General features: G+C 44.5%; 2 protein-coding genes across 2 annotated transcripts; both read left to right on the top strand.

Annotated features, from left to right (window-relative positions):
• The first annotated feature begins 3,578 nt into the window (after positions 1-3,578).
• Positions 3,579-10,427, top strand: prss56 (serine protease 56). Its single transcript, XM_086204953.1, has 14 exons — positions 3,579-3,878; positions 5,239-5,397; positions 5,491-5,745; positions 5,888-6,077; positions 6,156-6,264; positions 6,372-6,528; positions 6,694-6,836; positions 7,333-7,492; positions 7,575-7,763; positions 7,861-8,040; positions 8,124-8,314; positions 9,002-9,518; positions 9,603-9,709; positions 9,792-10,427. The coding sequence occupies exons 1-14, from the start codon at positions 3,779-3,781 to the stop codon at positions 9,963-9,965; spliced, it is 2,631 nt and encodes an 876-aa protein (XP_086061079.1). The 5' UTR covers positions 3,579-3,778; the 3' UTR covers positions 9,966-10,427.
• Positions 10,428-11,753: 1,326 nt separating this feature from the next.
• On the top strand, positions 11,754-19,061 carry chrng (cholinergic receptor, nicotinic, gamma). The gene is made up of 12 exons (XM_086204952.1): positions 11,754-11,805; positions 13,305-13,441; positions 13,512-13,556; positions 13,643-13,767; positions 14,760-14,915; positions 16,323-16,420; positions 16,499-16,699; positions 16,829-16,943; positions 17,024-17,138; positions 17,738-17,987; positions 18,413-18,546; positions 18,630-19,061. Exons 1-12 carry the CDS (start codon positions 11,754-11,756, stop codon positions 18,834-18,836), a joined length of 1,635 nt encoding a protein of 544 aa, XP_086061078.1. The 3' UTR covers positions 18,837-19,061.
• The last annotated feature ends 264 nt before the right edge of the window (positions 19,062-19,325 follow it).

Genomic DNA, 19,325 nt, shown 5'->3' with positions numbered 1-19,325 from the left:
GTGTCTTCAGCGGACGATGGCGCGCGTACGTGGATGTTTGCAGTCTCGTCGGTGCTGTTTCACGTTTCTACATCCTGAACAATTACAAGTTCAGGAATTTAATATTTCCCTATGAAATTAAAACAGAAGCTTGTTGACTAACTAACTAACTAACTATATTCTTTGTCACATGTTGTGACTTTGTCACTAGTAATGTTTTTAGAAATCTTTATTCTTATGCTTCTCTTTTGGGTTCAATGAAAAAAATATCGAATGTTTCAAGTATCGTGATTTTGTTTTGTGTTTGTTTTGTTTTTTTAGGAGCTTTTTTGTTTCATTCCTGAATTGATAGATTAAATTAAAAAAAAATGAAGCAATTATTTTGCTTCCTCTTCCTAATCTTTTAGTATTTGAAGAACTGTTTTTGGATAAGAACTTGATCTGAACTTCTTAAGAAAACAAGACCCAACGTAACAACTTATCACTTCGAGCTAAAAGTACAGTGCCAAATATGTGATATTCCGTTGTATATTTTATTTTTCTTCATTTGTAATCCAGGGTTTAGCAAAGACAGCTTGTGGGTTTGTTTTTGGCTCAACTCTTATTTTCTTTTGAAGTGTATTATTCAACTTTTTCCCGTTAAAAAACTCAAACAAGAACTTAAACAGAAGGGTCGTCAAACAGCAGATATTTCCTACAAACCAACCTCAGCCAAACCCAGTAAAAAAAGATGCAAATGTGCACGATGTTATGATAGGTGAAATACAGCTGCATGTTGTTGGACAAATTTACAGAAATGTTTCCTCCTCAATAATAATATCGACTGGCAATACCCAGGTTTTGGGAGTAATGGAGAGACAACTATCATCCCAGCTCTCCTTCTTGTTTCATGAGCCGATATTTGATCGTGATGGCAGGGAGTCGAGGGAGCATTTGCACTTTGAACCTGTCAACTGATGAACTGTAATTGAAGCCTTTGTAATTCTATGAGAGGAAAGCGCTTTAATCAAGAACACAGCTCACGTCAGTGAGGAAAAGCACAAATGTCTGCGTGAACTGTGGGGAGTGCCCTGAGCCGCGTCGCTTCAGCCTCCTTGCCTACGTGTCACCGTTTATCAGATTCAACCATGAATGCTTCAGCTCTGTACATGAAGCGTCACATCATGATATGAAGCCACCAGTGGAGGAGAGTAGATGGGCGAACCATCTCCAGTGGGCATGGAGGCAGGCTGGCAGTGGAAGAGAGAGTGTCAGAGTGCTCCATGCTTGCTGGGCAGATGAGGGGAGAGTGAGCAGAAGGCAAATTAATCAAAGGACATCAAAGGCCGATGGATGGAGGGAGGGAAGGAATGAAAGAGTGCCGCCCGTTTGTCCCATGCCGTTCCCGCTCCGCTCCGCCTGAGCCTGCTCTCAGATCTCAGGGCCATTGTGCTGCACGGGTGCATGGAGGGGGCTGGGGCACAATGCACACCACAGAACATACAGTACAACAAACGTCTGAACAGCAAACCGTGGAACTTCTCCATCTCGTCTAAACCTTTTCTCTTCATCCTATCGCTTCTCTCTGCACTTGTTGCCCCTTACATCAGGGACTAGTGGCTAAACACAAACCCTGACTGAAACATAAAAGCACAGTCGCTCCGAGCGTCCGTGTGAACTCTGCTGGCTTGTGGCAGCAGAGGACGGCTCCCTTTGATATCGCCCTGCAAGATTCAGCCGCCTCTCTTTTTATCCTTCAGCCAGTTCGTTGGCTCAAAGTTGACTCCAATTTGGGTAACTTCTCAGCACAGGCTGTTTTTGTGTCCAACTAGACTCTCATGTTGTGTTTTTCCACGGCCAATGAGTGTGAAAAGAAAAGAAAAAAAAAACCCAGCAGATTTATATAAATATTATTTCACCAAGTTGGGCGTCGCTTATGTTAAGGTACTTGTAATAAGCATTAATTAATAGGTAATAAAGGTTTTATAAGTTCTGAGGAGATGTTTATTTAGCATAAGTAATGACATCAAGTTAAAAAAAAAAACCATCATTGTTAAACCTTTTGCCGTTTTACTCATCCATATCATCTCAAGCAAATTATTGATGATTTATTAACCTTCATAAACGTTCGGTACAGGTGATGGGGAAAAAATGCTAAGTTAGCTGCTAATAAGGACATTGTTAACTGTTCATGTACGCATATTAAAATAGGTATCACTATTGATAAAGAACCACAGAAGATATTAGGAAATGCTTTACACATGATTTAAGTGAGTTCTATAACCTAACATCAAATGTGTTTATGGTGCTGTTTACAGGGCTTCCAGGTGCCCCCTTACCTGTTAACTGGTGTTCGTTACATGTCGTGTACTGTAGTTTTTGTGTTTGCTGCAAACAGCATTTGTTCTGCGTCTTCCCATTGTGATTTTGAGACTTTTGTTTATTTGATGCGCGTCCAAGTTTTGTGATCCATTGTTGATGTTGTTTATCCTCCAGTAACAACACAATTCCGTCCGGGCAGAATTGTGGAAAAATCACGTTAAATTTTACTCCAGCCCTTTTTTTTTTTTTTGTCCACTGCTTTCTTTTCAAAGTTAATAAACGCTTCCCAACTACAGTGATCAGCTTCACGCGTAAAGACGCGATGCAGGTATCGTCTCATGAATTCCCCCAAAGCAAAGCTGCTCCTCCTATTCAGTTTTGCAGATTAAACAGTTCTAGTACGTCAGTTTCACTTGACTTTCACCCGTTAATGCTTGAATTGCCCAAGTAATCACTTCTATACGTTCAAAAGACAACATTACTGTATCTTTATCTTTATGTAACAAAAGCAGAGTTCAGCAGAGAAAGACAAAAGTGATGTGAACTGACAATATTTTAATGGGCGGGATAAAAGACTGTAAGTGATCAATGGAGGCAGCGGCCAAGTGATGCCCGGGGGACGCCTTTGATGTGGGCATCCTCAGAGGGACGCCGGGGACAATGCTCCCTTTGAGAGGCACGGAGAATGGCAGACAGACACTCTCTCTCTCTCTCTCTCTCTCTCTCTCTCTCTCTCTCTCTCTCTCTCTCTCTCTCTCTCTCTCTCTCTCTCTCTCTCTCTCTCTCTCTCTCTCCCCCCTCTGTGGCTGTCTCACCCTCCCTCCGTCTCCTGCTCCTACGCTGCGTCTCCTCTCTTCACTGGATGTCTCTCCCTCGCTCGACATGCTTCCGCCGCAGTGTCACATCAGCCCATATCCTTATCTGCATAACTTTCTCTCTCTTCCTCTCACATTAATTAATTCAAATAACACCCCCTTCCCTGCCGCCCAGCCAATCACTTCGCCTTCCTCTGTGCCCCCCCCTCCTCCTCCTCCTCCTCCTCCTCCTCCCTATCTGTATCTCTCTCACCCTCCCTCTGTCTCCTTTCACAGAACCAAACCTCTTTGTGATGTCCAGCCTTGGCAAGTTGCACCCGATTTGCTGTCACAGTCTTAATGAATTCATCTGTTTGTGTATTGGCCATGGAAGCACCCCCCCTCCACTCCTCTCCCCCTCCCCCCACTCACTGGTGTTCCCCTGGGGACTCTATATATACCAGAGACTCACCACTCCAAGCACTTATTGTTCCTCTACTTACATCTACAGACAGATGCCCTGCACCGCCGTGTGGGAGAGAGCTCAGAGAGTCAGGAGGAGGGAGACGCTACAGATCTCAGCACCTCTGCATCCTCATCATCATCACCACCACCACCACCATCATCATCATCATCATCGTCAACACACTTCCCACGTGTCTGTTTGTTTTTACGGTGGAGTGCACGTCTGATGTTGTGACATCATGCTGCTGCTGGTATCGCTGCTGTTTACTGGGCTGGGCTGCTTGCTGGGAGCTCCAGCAGGTAGAGAAGTGTACCGGATGCCCCAGAGCGCTCTCAAAGGTAAGTTCCTTCTTCATTATGTCTTCTCAGTCTCTCTGATTTGGGCCAATGCACTTTTACCATGGGCTTGAAATGTTCCATTCAGAAAAATCTTTAGAACTTCATAATGTGGAGAATGCATGAGGGAAAGGAGCACTATTTGCTCAGTGGACAGAGTCATATGTTAGATCTGACAGGTATATTTTGGATTTTGAAATCCTGCACTTGCATCAGCACGGGCTTGTGTGTGTCCTGATTTGAGCTCAGCCATGAGGGGTCTGAACCTTCACACAAACAACCGGTGATGGTAGTGTGTGTTCCCGAGTGTTTGGAACAAGCTGCCCCAAGGGCCCATCCCTGCCCGCCAGCCTCTGCCCGCTCAGCCCTGGCCTTCTAATTAAGTCTTCAATCAGCATTGTTGTTGTTAGTGGCCGATCCTGTGATGTGGTGCGGCACAGAGGGGGCTGCAGGGTTGGCGGTGCGATTGAAGTGTGTCTGTAGAAGCCTCACCAGCGCACTGAGCGTGAGCTCGCCTCCCTAACGCGCTGCCAATGAGCTCAAAGAGCAGCATGAGAAAAAGGGGGCTACTCACACACACATACCAGAAACCTGCACTGGTTCAGACTAATGGTCACATACACAGATCGCTCCCACAGCCAGGAACTGGCCTCTACAAAATGACCTTGATGTCCTTCCTGTTCTTTGACCATTCGGATTATTTAACCGAAAGGTAGCAAAAGTCAGCAAATGTATTCATCCAAAGGCTAATGGAGCCTTGCTGAATTATTCATATTTATTCCCTAAACAACTGGAAAGGGAAACTGGAAAGGGACATTTAACAAACTGAATAAATAAACATACATACATATCAAAAATTTCTCACCGGGAGAGTTACCTAACATTCACTCTGATACAGAGGCTTCGTTCAAACTGCAGCTTCATCTGGTTTAATTCTCTCCACGCTACTATTTACAAGCGATGACATCAGATTTCAATCTATCAACAAGACACAGACTTAAGGTTGCCAATTTCTGTAGAGAAACTGGTTGCATGTGACACAAAAAACACTTAAGTCCCTTTTGAGCATTCAGATAAGGCGCATCAGCAGGAATCTGATTCAAATATGATTTCAGATCAGCTTCGAATGCGGTTTGGATCATATTTGTACAAAGACTGTCCAGACTGTTTCAAATCAAACTGAAACGAAAATCTGATTTGCCCTGGCAGTGTGAACAAGGCCCAACTTAGCGCAGCTCATCCTCACCACGACATCCGCCTGTCTCCTGTATGCACCTTTGTGCACTTGTCTGTTTCTTCTCTCTCTCTCTCTTCTCCGATGTTAATCAATCTGTCTTTTTTGTCTTCTTCCTGTCACCTGCAGCTCTGTCTGATCGTGGTACCGTGGTTTTGGAGGCAGCCATGACCAGCGCCCTGTCTGCTCTGGAGCGTGCATCATCAGAGAGGAGTCGGGCGGAGGCAGGCTGCAGGGGTTGTGTTCCCTGTCTGTTTCAGGACTGTGGACAGCTCTCTGGTTCCTGCTGTAAGCAACCACTTACACTGATGTACCACTGAACCACTTTATAGTCTATAATTCAGTCATTGGTCTACAACTCCCTGATTTCTTGCCCGTCAGCTTCTCCAGGCACCACCATATCAGAGCCCAGCTGTGATGTCATCAGCAAGGCTCAGAAACTCCAAGATGAAGCTGAGAGGAGTTGGGCCCTGAGTCAGGCCTGCGCTTACTATCAACACCGCTGTCCACCTGGAGAGTCGGACAAGGAGAGCTGCATCAGAATCATGGGCGAGAGCTGCAGCGCCCGCGTCCTCCAGTGCAGCTTGTTGAACACCATGCAGAACCTGGAACCTGCCACGCAGACCCACGTGCAGGGTGAGGGAAAACATCCATGAGCCAACACTTCACTCAGCTTCAGTACTGAGTCAGTGTTAACCATCAGTGTGTGTGTGTGTGTGTGTGTGTGTGTGTGTGTGTGTGTGTGTGTGTGTGTGTGTGTGTGTGTGTGTCCCAGCAGCAGTGTGTGGTCAGAGGTCCTCGACTGTACATAACATAACGCAGCCTCGCTCCAGGATCGTTGGGGGGTCCCCTGCTCCACCAGGCAGCTGGCCTTGGCTGGTCAACCTGCAGCTGGATGGTGGTCTGATGTGTGGGGGGGTCCTGGTGGACAGCTCCTGGGTGGTCACTGCTGCACACTGTTTTGCTGGGTGAGCAGAATTTAGTGCAACGGTCGCTGGCGAAGTATTTTATTATCAGAGGTGAACTTGATGTTGTGTCTTCTGTAGGAGCCGCAGCGAGAGCTACTGGACGGCTGTGGTGGGGGAGTTTGACATCACCAAGACGGACCCTGATGAGCAGGTCCTCAGAGTCAACCGCATCATCCCTCACCCTAAGGTAGCACCACCTATGAAACTCAAAGTGGACATATATATGCTGTGGATGACATTCAGTTGAGTTATTGAGTTGAGTTGAGTTATTTATTCAAATTCTCTTCTCTGCAGTTCAACCCAAAGACATTCAACAATGACATAGCGCTGGTGGAGCTGACCTCGCCGGTGGTCCTGTCTGAGCGTGTCACCCCCGTGTGTCTCCCCTCCAGCATGGAGCCCCCTACTGGCAGCCCGTGTCTGGTGGCAGGCTGGGGTTCTCTCTATGAGGGTGAGCGATAGACGCTAGAAATGCATTAATCCTGTTAATGCTTTCAGTTTATTTTATAATTCACTTGTAAAATAGCACCTTTGTTCTGTAGGTTTCCATTTAAAAAGTTGTATTTCAACCTGATAAATACTCCGCTAACCTGCTACCTGTGTGCGTTGTCTGCAGACGGACCTTCTGCCGATGTGGTGATGGAGGCCAAAGTGCCCTTACTGCCTCAGAGCACTTGTAAGAACGCCCTCGGAAAAGAACTAGTCACCAACACCATGCTGTGTGCCGGCTATCTCTCTGGAGGGATCGACTCCTGCCAGGTGGGAGCAACCAAAAAAAGCTGCTGTCCTGCAAATCCAAGAACCCTAGTTTTCACAAAAGTACCACTTAAAAAAGTAGATGACAATAAAACTGCAAACAATGCAGTTTTTAGAAAAATGGAACTCACTGTCCCTGTACTTATAACTTTAAAGTTTTTTCAGTGCAAATACTACCACTTAAGTCAAATATAGTAGTTTTGTCTGTAATGTTGTGTTATTACTGTTCCTACAAAGATTTGTGCCATCTACTTAAGACAACCATGATTTGAGTAGATTCATCCATCCATCCATCCATCCATCCTCAGCAATTGGGGGTTTAGTATCTTGCTCAAGAACACTTTGACATGGTCACCAGGGGAAGTGAGGATTGAACCAGCGACCGTTCTGTTGCTAGATGCCCACTCTACCTCTGAGCCATGCCACTGCTTGAGGAGATTTACTTGAGTCAAATTTTTAGATGGTTGTTTTTAATATGGGTATTTTTTTTGTCCTGTAGGGAGATTCTGGAGGCCCGCTGATCTACCAGGACAGAATTTCTGGTCGGTTCCAGTTGTACGGTATCACGTCCTGGGGAGATGGATGTGGGGAGAAGGGAAAGCCCGGGGTTTACACTCGGGTGTCTGCGTTCGCTGACTGGATTCAGTCGGAGATACAGAGTGAGTTCTTATAACAAAGGATTATAAATATTGAAACCTGAAATGATTATCTGTTAATATAATTTGTGCCGATGCTTTTCAGAGTCATTTGGGAGCCGAGAGCCGACATGTCCAGAACTTTTAAAGACGACAGAAATGACTGAAGAGGAGCAGAGGTCAGAGTTCAGCTCTTTGTGTCGCTTCTACACCCTGACCTGCCCTCCAGGTCAGACCAGCAGCGTCTGCAGCCGCATGGCCGAGGACAAGTGCCTCACTCGCTTTAAGAAATGTCGTAAGTACAACTTGATGACATAGAGTAAGGATACTTAGTCCATGTATTCTCCTTCCCTGGCTGAGTTTCTAAAGGTGCTAAATGTTCTGCCATCTAGAGTTACTTTCTTTCCTCCAAACACTTCTGGACTTGCTCCAGAGGGCTGAGGACTACATCAGGGACAAAGTGGACTTGACTTTCTTCACTCAGACTCTCCCTCAGCTGGTTGAGCACATCTACAACACAGCGTTCCCTCACACCAGAGACAGGAGGGATGTGGGCACGAGCCAGATTAAAGGTACGCAACTGACGGATCATGTTCTCCCAGGTTCTGTTGAAGCTGAATTTCACACATGTTGACAGGTGTTTTATTCCATGCAGAGCAGCTAGGTGGAGCTGTGGTGTCAGCGGAGCAGGGTCCTCCTGGAGGTCCTCCAACCTTATTCCGAGATCTGGGCCCCTTAGTGGAAGACTGGGAGAAATGTCTGAGAAGCATTGCTGATGCTATGGATCAACACAGTGACGCAGACACATCCTCTGCAACAAGACAGGAGGAAAAGCTTTTCTTACAGGTACATTTGTTATTAGAACGAGAAGTTACAGCTCCTGTCACACATGCTGATTTTCATGCACGGAACTCAGTCCATGAAGATTCCTGGGCTGTGATTTTTCACATTTACATGGAAATGTCAGTAGGAGGTAAGACAAGATGTCCTGCTGAGTCCCTCCTGCTTTAATCCACAACACAGCCTCCCAGCATCTTCCCTGTAATGCTACTTATTCCAGACCAGATTTCCCGGAAGTCTTTTCCTGGGAAAATGCAGGAACATTTCTAGGAAAGGCTGCATGTGTGAATGAAGTTAAAGTGTTGAAGACGCAATGTGATGTTGAGATCCACAACAAAGTCTGATGTTTGAACAGCAAATGTGAAGATGTCAGCATAAGGACTGAAAAGTGAAGAAAGCACACACAAATGAATGGCAGTGGTCATCAGGACACAAACGCACAAACGAGGATGGAGGTGTACATGCATAAATGGCTCCTCTTTCATTCTGATGGGGGCGCCAAAACTGTGCCCAAGAAAAAAAGTTAATCATCTACCCAGGACACTCATTCTGCACGCAAGGAACACATTTTTGTGTTGAACTCTCTCTTTTTTCAGGACTGTTTTTCAGTTTTTCAGTCATGCAGATGGGTCTCTGGTGTTTTGGAGTGTGTATCTGAAGCTAATCTTAGCACCTGCTCCATGTCCCCTCCAGGCAGGAGACCCCTCGCTTCATCAGCTAGAGGGAGAATATCGCTCCGTTATCTCAGCTATGCGCTCCAAACTGGACTCCAGAGCTCCTCCTCCCATCCTGCACTTGGACACATCCTTCCTCCAGGAGAACTCCTCTCCTTTTCCTACAACCGCCACTGGAATGCAAGCCCAGACCGGCCCGTCTGCCCAGAAATCCCAGGAGCCCTGGTCACTTCTAACGGCACTGATGAATGAAATTGACAAATTAGAGGCTCAAAATGGAATTGAGTCCGAAGGTGAGACACAAAGAGACGCTTCTCCTGATGTGATGCAGGGCACCATATCAGATGATCTAACCTTCCAGAATGGAGGAGTAACATCTTCAGCATTCCCTCTTCAATCAACGGTGGTTGTCCCGCCTGTGGGCGACCACACAGAGACGACTGCTCCTCCCAGACAAACTCTCCACGCCGTCAAACCTTTCGTTCTCCGCAGAAAATACAGGAGTCTTCTTCGCAAGAGACAGACGCCGGGGAAAGGTACGAGCCACTTCAGCTTCTCTGACAATGTGCTCATTACAGTTCCTGATGTTTTGGTTCTAAGTGAAATGTTTGCTCTTGCAGTGTGCCCTGGAGTAAGAGAGTCTTCACAGCAAGTCAATCAAGTCAGGGACTCGTACGGCTGGGTGTTAAACATCCCGAGCAAGAGCCTCCGCATGAGCTTCCAAGAGGTAAGTTGTCTTTTAATATCGAGAAAAGTTCCTGTGCAGTGGTGTGCAAAATGAATGACTTTCTTTCTTTGCTTGTGTTCAGGTGTTAGTTGATCTGAGCTCCAAGAACGATCGAGGACTTTATCAAGCACGAGTCCGGGCTGTTGTCGGAGGACGACCTTTGACCTTCTACAGTCTTGTGGGCCTTGAAAATGAGTCCTTCTACCGCACCGTGCCGAGGATCATCGCTTTGGCTCTGGAGGCGCTGAAGACTTAACGCCACGTGAACAGAGAAGGAAGGAAGAGGACGGCACAAGGACTCTTTTGCTCTGAGAGACTTTGAATCCGTCGTAGCAGAGATGCACAAGAAACACACATCCACACAAACTCTTCTCCTCTGTGGTTTCATCATGTGAAGCGCAGTATGGACTGAAAAGCAGTTTTCGTTTTCCCCTCTGAGAGCCGAATCATGGCTCTGAATGAAACCATGAATGTATCGAGCCAACTATCGCCTGCCTACCACAGCACGTATGTGTGTGTGTGTGTGTGTGTGTATGTGTGTGTGTGTGTGTGTGTGTGTGTGTGTGTTGGATGTGTGTGTGGAGACACAACTTTGTCTAACTTATAACTCTGTACAAATAAGTTATTCATATAAGTCTTTTGCAAAGGTTGAGCCTCTTGTGAAGAACACAGACTGTATATATTCTTCGTCTTTATTCATACTATATTTATTTGTATAGAGAGGATCATTTGTATTTTTGTAAAAGAAAAACTATATATGAATAAAAGTGATCAAAAAACTCCAGGTCTCCAGGTATGTTATTCCTCCAACATTCATGAGGCCACATTATAATAAGCTGTCAGTAATGCTGCTAATCCGGCAGTATTTAGCGGCGAAGGAGGGGTCAGCGGTCTCTTCACCTGCCCTGCCCCATGCCCCCCCCCCCCCCCCCCCACACACACACACACAAGCTGATCGCTTTACCATCATCGTGGCAGCTGCCACCACCAGTGTCTCCTTTCCTTATTCCTGGATGGGGAATTGTCACTGGACACCAAACAAGAGTTATTGTCTGTCATGAGTCAAGAAAAACACATTTACTGAAAAGCAAACGTTGGCTTTTTTTTTCGTCCATCATCACTTTTCAAAAGTAAGATCTGGAACAACGTTGTGCTCATTTATCTCAATTTACTCAGCTCAAGTCCTAAAAGAAAGAAACGCATGTGATTGAGTGGAACAGCTGAGTAAACATACACTTCTGTTGCAGCACATCAACTACATTCCATCCTTAGATGTGTGTGTGTGTGTGTGTGTGTGTGTGTGTGTGTGTGTGTGTGTGTGTGTAGATGTGAAAGAAATATGCCAAACCAGGATACGAACAAGCATTATTGTGACACGCTAATAACAAACAACATACTGCATCTCCACGAGCCTCGTCTGTCCTCACAGACAGTAAAGACTTATCACCTGCTCAATTGTCCGCTCTCCTGCTTTTTTTAACTCTTCGGCTTGTAGACACACGTTTTTTTCCTCTTCTCTTCATCTTCTAAACTGTCTGTCTGTGGTTCTTATAAATGTACACAGCGCATTTGCACAGTGATGGAAAAAATGAGCTTTTTATAGATGCTGCAGTGCTACATTTGTCCAGAGAGAATCCAGGAGTTACTCTATTCTCTTTAGTGCCTGACTGACAATTTGTGTGTGTGTGTGTGTGTGTGTGTGTGTGTGTGTGTGTGTGTGTGTGTGTGTGTGTGTGTGTGTGTGTGTGTGTGTGTTGTGACAGCTGGCTATGTAGTACTGGAAATACATTTAACGGCAACAATCATCATCACCCGCCCTCTTAACACTGACTTCTGCTGGGAAACACACACACACACACACACACACACACACACACACACACACACACACACACACACACACACACACATTTGTAGACTTGCACATAAGCAGAGTGCCAGCAACTAGTGGAGTCAATGCGCATCAGATAAGTGATCTGAGGCAGCACAACCACACAGACACACACACACACACACACACACACACATACACACACACACACTGATGGATTCTGGACGTCTGCTCCTCGTGAGGTTATTGATGTTTTCAGCTGCAGGTAGGAACGCCGCCTCGTCTCCACGTCGTTGCAGGGTGTGTTTGATCAGGATTTCTTTGTCTTTGCTTCCGACTCATGTTAACGTGTTGTGACATATTCATAATCTTACTGTTCGTCTGGTAAACCACGCTGGAAAATGACTTGAAGCTCCTGAGAGTTTAATCAAACACAATGGAATCGTAATGACTCATCACAAATGCTGGCAACATTCGCTTGAAGTTTGTCCTTTTTCCAAACTTGAAGGCCTCTTACACAAGCGTCTGCTTCAGTTTGTTACAGCTCCGTTTGTCTGCTGCGCCTCATTAGCTCTTGTTTTATTTCACTAATATCCTGATTTGTTTGTATTCCAACTCTGGAAACTAAAGTGGAATCATAAGGAAAAGGTCAACTAGCAATTAGAATGAGAGGGGTAGATGATCTTTTCTCCACTTTACAATCAGGCTACATCAATAACTGTTAGTTAATGCTTAAATAAGAGAGATGAATAAACAGTAGTTAAGCATCATTTACTGTTAATTAATGCTCTTTGTGACAGCTTCTGCAAAGTAGGGAATACGTGTCCCTTAACACTTCCCCCTAACCCCCATAACTCCCTTAACTCCCCCACCACCCCGTTTTTTTTCATTCATTTTCGCCGCCATTTGTAAAGTTAACCTGAACACCATTAGTAAATGAGACAAATGGTGTTAACCGTTAACTAAGATTAATCTCCCTTTTTCAAATCAAATCATTTCAAATCAAATCCAAAGTTGATCAAAGTGTTGTACAAAAGTACTTTGGTAAACTGTGATTGACAAAAAAAAAGTCAAACTAAAACTTTAAGAAGAAACACAAAAAGCAGTATAAACAAACCTGAGCACAGAACAGGATAGCGTTCCTTAAATTCAGAGTACTAACTTATCCTCATTGAAAAGCGTCGCGGACGTCTTCTGATTTTCCTTTCCTGTCGGAATATTCTTTTGAAGTTTGTCTTGCGAGAATTTCACTGCTCGACATGAATAAGTTTTAAAAACATGTAGCAACAACAATTAAACACGCGACCAAAAAATAAGCGTGACAACATTTATTATATGAGACGTTACCAGTACGAGGCAGTGCGAGGATTTAATCAGTCAGTTAAAACGTTGTCGTCCAGGCAGTCTTGAGGAAACAGAAAAAGAGATTTCTAAACACTCTCTTGATCTAAAGAAACACTGGAGCCTCCATTTCCCATAATACATTTGACAAGATTTGATTGTCGTCCATTTTTCTCCCCTGCAAGTTCTTTTTTTTTCCAGCCTCAATGTAACCAAGTGCCAGAGGTCAGAGGGTGTCAGACCTCAGAAAGATAGCAAACCCTCCTGAGGCAAACAGCGTTTTATGATTTTTGGATTTACACTTAAAATTTGACTTGAAAATCATTGTTAGTCGTTCAAACTTCAAAATCTCCCTTTATATTAGTGCATGTTTTGATTCGGCCTTTTACACCGTCTCACTCCGAGCTGCGTGTTTGTTGGTAGCGTCAGCGGTCAACCTTGAAGGGGAACTGTTCAAGGATTTGATGAAAGGCTACAACAAGAACGTTCGACCCATGGAGACGAGCGGCGACGTCACTCAGGTCCACATCAAGATGACGCTCACCAACCTCATCTCTCTGGTGGGGAACCGTCTGTCACGGGTGTTTGAATCAAATAAAGGCAAGATAATTAACGAACATCTTTTCTCAGAATGAAAAGGAGGAGGCCCTTACAACCAGCGTTTGGATAGAGATGGTAACTCCGTGCTGTTTTGCGTGATTTTATGAGTTGTGCCATGATCCATTCGTGGAATGAGTCAAATTGAAAATCTCTGTGTGCAGAAATGGTGTGACTACAGGCTCCGGTGGGACCAGCCACCCAGAGCAGCTCTGTACAAGAACATCACGTCTCAGCTTCGTGTCCCGTCCAAGAGCATCTGGCTGCCTGACATCATCCTGGAGAACAAGTGAGTCTATAGAGCTAAACTGAAGTGCTCACAGGGCTCATTAAGCCTGTTAAAGTCAAGTATTTCTCTATATTTATCTGGAGTTTGTGTCAGCGCTCTGCGAACTTGAATATGGATAATCACCTTCATCCTGTTGCTCCTCCTGACTCCCCTACTGTTACCAGACCGAATTCTGACAGTGAAACGCGTCATATGAAGGCGCTGTGTGACATTCAGTTATTTATTCAACAGCTGCAACAGTAACGACGGGGCAGGCTGCCACTGAGCTGAGGACATCAGCATAAGAGTTTATGATAACTGCCATAAGTGCCAGAAGATGGAGACAAAAGTGTCCTACGGTAGCTTTAAGCAGGGGTCTCAGACTGATACCATCGGGTAGATGATTTTTTTCCTGACTTGGTTCGATTCGTGTCTCTCTATAGCAAAATATAACATGCCGCTGTGCGCCAGATGTGCCCATCATTTTCACTCAAGCGGAGAGTTTGACACTTCTGGTTTAGAAGATGACTCTGCCACTGCTGTGTTCACAACCAGCTCACAAGTGCCAGAAAAAAAAACGTTTTCTTCGCAGCAGATGAGTAAAATAGAGTGAAACATCTGCACATGCAGAGAGAAAAAGGGGGCTTGTCAAAAAGAAGCTGTATAGATTATCATGTGTGACACTAAAGGCTGTGTATGTCTATGCAGAGTTCAAAAGGTCACTGTAAGCTAAACGGAGACAAAATGAAATGAAAAGAGTAAAAAATAGTGTATTTAAAGTAACTTTTTTAACCTCTCAGTTCAGAAGGACTCACACTTTGTGTTCTAGAGTAGATTCATGCAGGCCAGTGGACCCTCCGAGTGACGCCAGATGCCACATTACTCTTGAACCCAGGTTGTTTTGCAGCTGTGCTTTGTATACACACAGTAAGCACACTTTGTACACAGTCCAACAATGTGTGTGTGTGTGTGTGTGTGTGTGTGTGCCTCCCTCTGTTCTGACCCGTGCACAGTGTTGACGGCCAGTTTGAGGTGGCGCTCTACTGCAACGCGTTGGTGTCTCCTAACGGTTGTGTGTACTGGCTGCCTCCTGCCATCTACCGCAGCGCTTGTGCCATCACGGTCAACTATTTCCCCTTCGACTGGCAGAACTGTTCCATGGTGTTCCGGTGAGTAGAACTCAGCTGTTGGGGTTGGAGGAGTGGCTGCACCCCCCCCCCCCCAAAAAAAACAACCCCCCCCCCCCACAAAACTCAACTGTATGTATTTTTTTTTTCAAGAGTCAAATTAGCTTTTTCCACACTCAATATAAGACAAATAGCAACTCAGTGAGTGACTTATATTGAAGACAATGTGATGTATTTCGAAGAAAATTTTGCCTTCACCTTCTGACAGACAATTCTATGTATTTCAAACAAAAAACTGACATTGACATTTTTGATGTAGAATCTGATGTATAAGCTAAATTGAATTCATCCAAATGTGCTGTTAGTATAATTTTTAAACTTAAAAAAAACAAGAAAGTATTTTTACAGTCTTTTTTTTTAATTAAATGTCAGAGTCATACTAAACAAAACTAAATTGAAGTTAAGCTGGCTGATACTCACTTGGGAAGTCTAAGTATATTTGGCCCATACCTCTACTTTTGATCCAATCTATTCAAGAAAAGTAAAATCAAGTATTCTTGCCTGTATTGCGAAGTGTTTTTGTATCCAAAAATTTGAAGTACGCTTGCAGTATAAAGATTATCATGCTAGAAGTTGCTTCAGTAAAGAAATTAGGCTAAAATCAGTATACGTATTACGAAGGTAAAAAATGTACTCAAAGCACATTATTAGTACCTACATATCCACTTATTGTGTAGTTCACACGATACTTTACAAAATAATACTTTGAGGTAAACTTGTGTACTCATAATTTACTACTCTTATGTAAATACTACACATCAGGTATATTTTTTAAACAAAAGCAGTCAGATTTCTTCTCAAGCAGTACTGAAATTGTACACTTACAAATTCATTTCTTCACTTGTGTTGATATTAGTGTACTTACTATATACAGTACTCTCAATAAATAAACTTGAACTATACTTCATAAAACACATTTAACGTAGAAGGGTCTTTTTCGACGGAGATGCTACTTGTGAATTCCTTCTGTAGTGAAATATACATCATCTATGAATGTGTTGTCATGTCAACCAACACGCACAATGATGTCAACGGCTAATTTCCTATTGATTTATAGTCAGTAACTTTATTCACATTGCCGCGTCACATCATTGGTTTATTTTTCAGGCAATTTTTCCATTTCGATGACCTGAGGAGTTCATACGCAAAATTTTACGAAATTGTAACTAATCGAAAAACATAGATGTGAGACCGAGTTTTAGTGTTTAGAAAATCCTGCAGCCCTGCACGTTCACACATCAGCTTCCTTTGTGTTTAAAGAGAAGTGCAGTGTTCAGGGCAGGAACAATAGTCCCATTCATGCTCCCTTTCACCTTGCTGTCTTGTAAAGAGGAATAAATGGTTTTGTTTTCGCCGGTGACAGACGATCACTCTTCTACTTGTGTGCAGCTCCCAGACGTACAGTGCCAACGAGATTGAACTTGTTCTCACAGAGGAGGACAACCGCACTCTGGAGTGGGTGGATATTGACCCCGAGGCTTTCACAGGTGTCATCTAATGTGAGGTTAAATGTCCATTTTTTTTTCTTCTAAAAACAGTGAGATAATAAATGTTGTTGTTGCTAGAGAATGGAGAGTGGGTGATCAAACACAGGCCAGCCAAGAAGGTGATCAACACTCAGTACACCAAGGATGAACTGGATTACCAAGAGGTGGTCTTCTTCCTCATCATCCAGAGAAAGCCGCTCTTCTACATCATCAACATCATCGCTCCCTGCGTGCTCTTCTCCTCCCTCGGCCTGCTTGTCTACTACTTACCTGCCAAAGGTCTTTTTACTTTCCTTCCCTCTTTTTTACAACACAAAATATCCCCAGAAAGAGTGGAGAAAAAAAATGCCTGTCTTAGACTGACATCTAGCTTCACAGGTTCGTTTCTGGTTGAATATTATTTTGCAGCCGGTGGTCAGAAGTGCACCATGTCTATTGCCACTCTTCTGGGCCAGACTGTCTTCCTCTTCCTCATCGCTAAGAAGGTTCCAGAGACATCGAAGGCGGTGCCTCTGATTGGAAAGTTAGTCCATGTGTGTAACTTGAAAAATTCGGATTCACAGGTCTTTCAAGTTATATAACACAGTTGACCCTTGCCTGCAGGTATCTGATGTTTGTGATGTCAGTGACCACCATGGTTGTGATGAACTGCGTCATAGTCCTAAACGTGTCCCTGAGAACTCCCAACACTCACGTGATGTCAAACAAAGTGAGAAAGGTGCGGCTCCGGCTAGACCATCACTCTTCTTCCGTTACTAAAGGAATACATCATCCCAAGATGCAGAAAGAGCCAGCCGCATTTATTTAGCTGGAGCTAATGGAGCCGATGGCTAATAACAGCACAACAACTGCAAAACTGAACTCACTCAACAAAAACTGGAGCACATTGTCCCACGTGGTCCAGATTTCTTTCCCAGCCACTCACAAACTCTAACTTATTTCATCGCTATCTTGGATGAGTTGGTTCAGTTGATTGCGCTAGCTGGTTGCACTAAGCACTACTGTGAACAAGCGCCAAACAAGAGGTGTTATAGTTTGTTTTTGGCTCAAATCAAAGTGTGTGTATGTTACTGTGCATATGCGTGGATAAGGAAGATGTTGGTTGTATCATCTGATGCCCTTGTGAGTTTGTAAACAGACGTTTTTGGGCAGTTTTGCTTTAGTTCTGTTGTGGTAGTTGTTGTTAGCCATCAGTTGTCATTAGCATCATGCTAAATATAGCCGGCCCTTTCTGAAAATACGTCTCCATGAGCTCAAAACACCAGTTTATGAGTGCAGTTTTTGATCGCATCAACTGACCACCTCCATCACCATCAGATCCTTCTGAACATCCTTCCACGTATGCTGAGGATGCAGATGCGTCCTTGGACACCAAATGAAGACACATTAGAAACTCACGTCACTGACAGCAACGGTGTGTTTCTGGTGCCCTGCCAACGCCGCCGCAGCTCTGTGACCCTCATCACCAAAGCAGAAGAATATGCCATGAAAACAGCTCGGACTGAGCTCATGTTCACCAGACTCAAAGACAGAAACAGACTGATGACATCAGTTTTGGAGAAGTTTCGTAAGTATTTGAGTTTTAATAAATGCAGAGCAATTAGAGCAGTGGTTCTCAACCCCCAAACCCCCAGAATAATCCAGCAGGTGCTCCCAACCCCCTGCCAACTCCCTGCATTTTTTTGCACACAGACAGAAAATAATAAATCCCACTTTGGTTTTAAGATTGATGTAGTAACTGAACAATCCAGGCAACATGTGCATTTCAGGCCTAAAACAATAGAAATGGAATAAAGAGGTAACTGGACCTATTAACATGTCAAATAAAACAGTATAACTCTATAGTCTCATTGGCCCCACTTAAGAACTGTTCTTTCCAATAAAGATAAACTTGAACTCTTGCTCACTTAAAAAAAAAAACCTATGTTTTCCACACAACCACTTAGAGAACATGTCCCCCTTATGGATATCTGGTTTGCTCTGCACTGACAGACGAGGGGCTGGAGGGGGGCACAGCTGAGCAGCTCGGTGTAAGTCTGGCGAAGGCGGCCCCGGAGCTCAAGCAGTGTGTGGCCTCGTGTAAGCACATCGCTGAAACTGCACGGCAACAGAACATCTTCCAAAATGTGAGTTCTGCATCTCAGTTTCACTTCATTAGAAACACACCATCAGCTGTCAGTGGTCATGTGAGATTCTTCCTCCAATCCAGGAGAACGAAGAGTGGTTCCTGGTGGCCCGGGTGATTGACCGGGTCTGCTTCATTGTCATGGCTCTAGTTTTCTTTATTGGAACAATCGGGATCTTCCTGATGGGCCATTTCAACCAGCCTCCCTCCTCACCTTTCCTTGGGGATCCCAAGAAGTACCTCCCAGAGATCAACAATCTCACAGAAGTTCTAACAGAGAACGGAGTATGAGTTGATGGGGGGAACCATGGGGAAGTCACCAGAAATCTGACGGCTCGTGTCTGTCCGTGATCTCAAGGACACAGAGGAGAAGATGCAGCTTGACGATGTCTGATGGGGGTCCATGCACCACGAGTCACACGTGCATTTTTAAGGTGCTAAAAGATCCCATGGGTGATGCACACTCAACTGTTGCTGGAGGTTGTACAGTGGTTGATGCTACAGAGTAACACCTTAAAAATGAGAGAGAGAGAGACAGAGGGAGAGAGAGAGAGGGAGAGAGAGAGAGCGCTCATGGAGATGTTTTCTTCCTTCTGAATCATTTTTAGTGATTAGTAAATGCAGAAAGAACCAGCCACCTATATTTAGCATGTAGCTACTTGCAACTGCTAGCTCACAACAGCTACAGCAACAAAACCACCCTAAAATCCATCCGTTTACAAACTATTGAGCACCTTTGATTTGAGCTGAAATTTTCCCAAAAAGTTCCTCCTGTTCAGC

This window comes from Aulostomus chinensis, chromosome 5 (assembly GCF_037954235.1).
Source record: "Aulostomus chinensis isolate RoL2024-O1b breed Wild chromosome 5, RoL_Achi_v1.0, whole genome shotgun sequence".
NCBI lineage: Eukaryota > Metazoa > Chordata > Actinopteri > Syngnathiformes > Aulostomidae > Aulostomus > Aulostomus chinensis.
The sequence above is the reverse complement of the archived record's forward strand: the minus strand, read 5'-3'. Positions and strand labels throughout refer to the sequence as shown.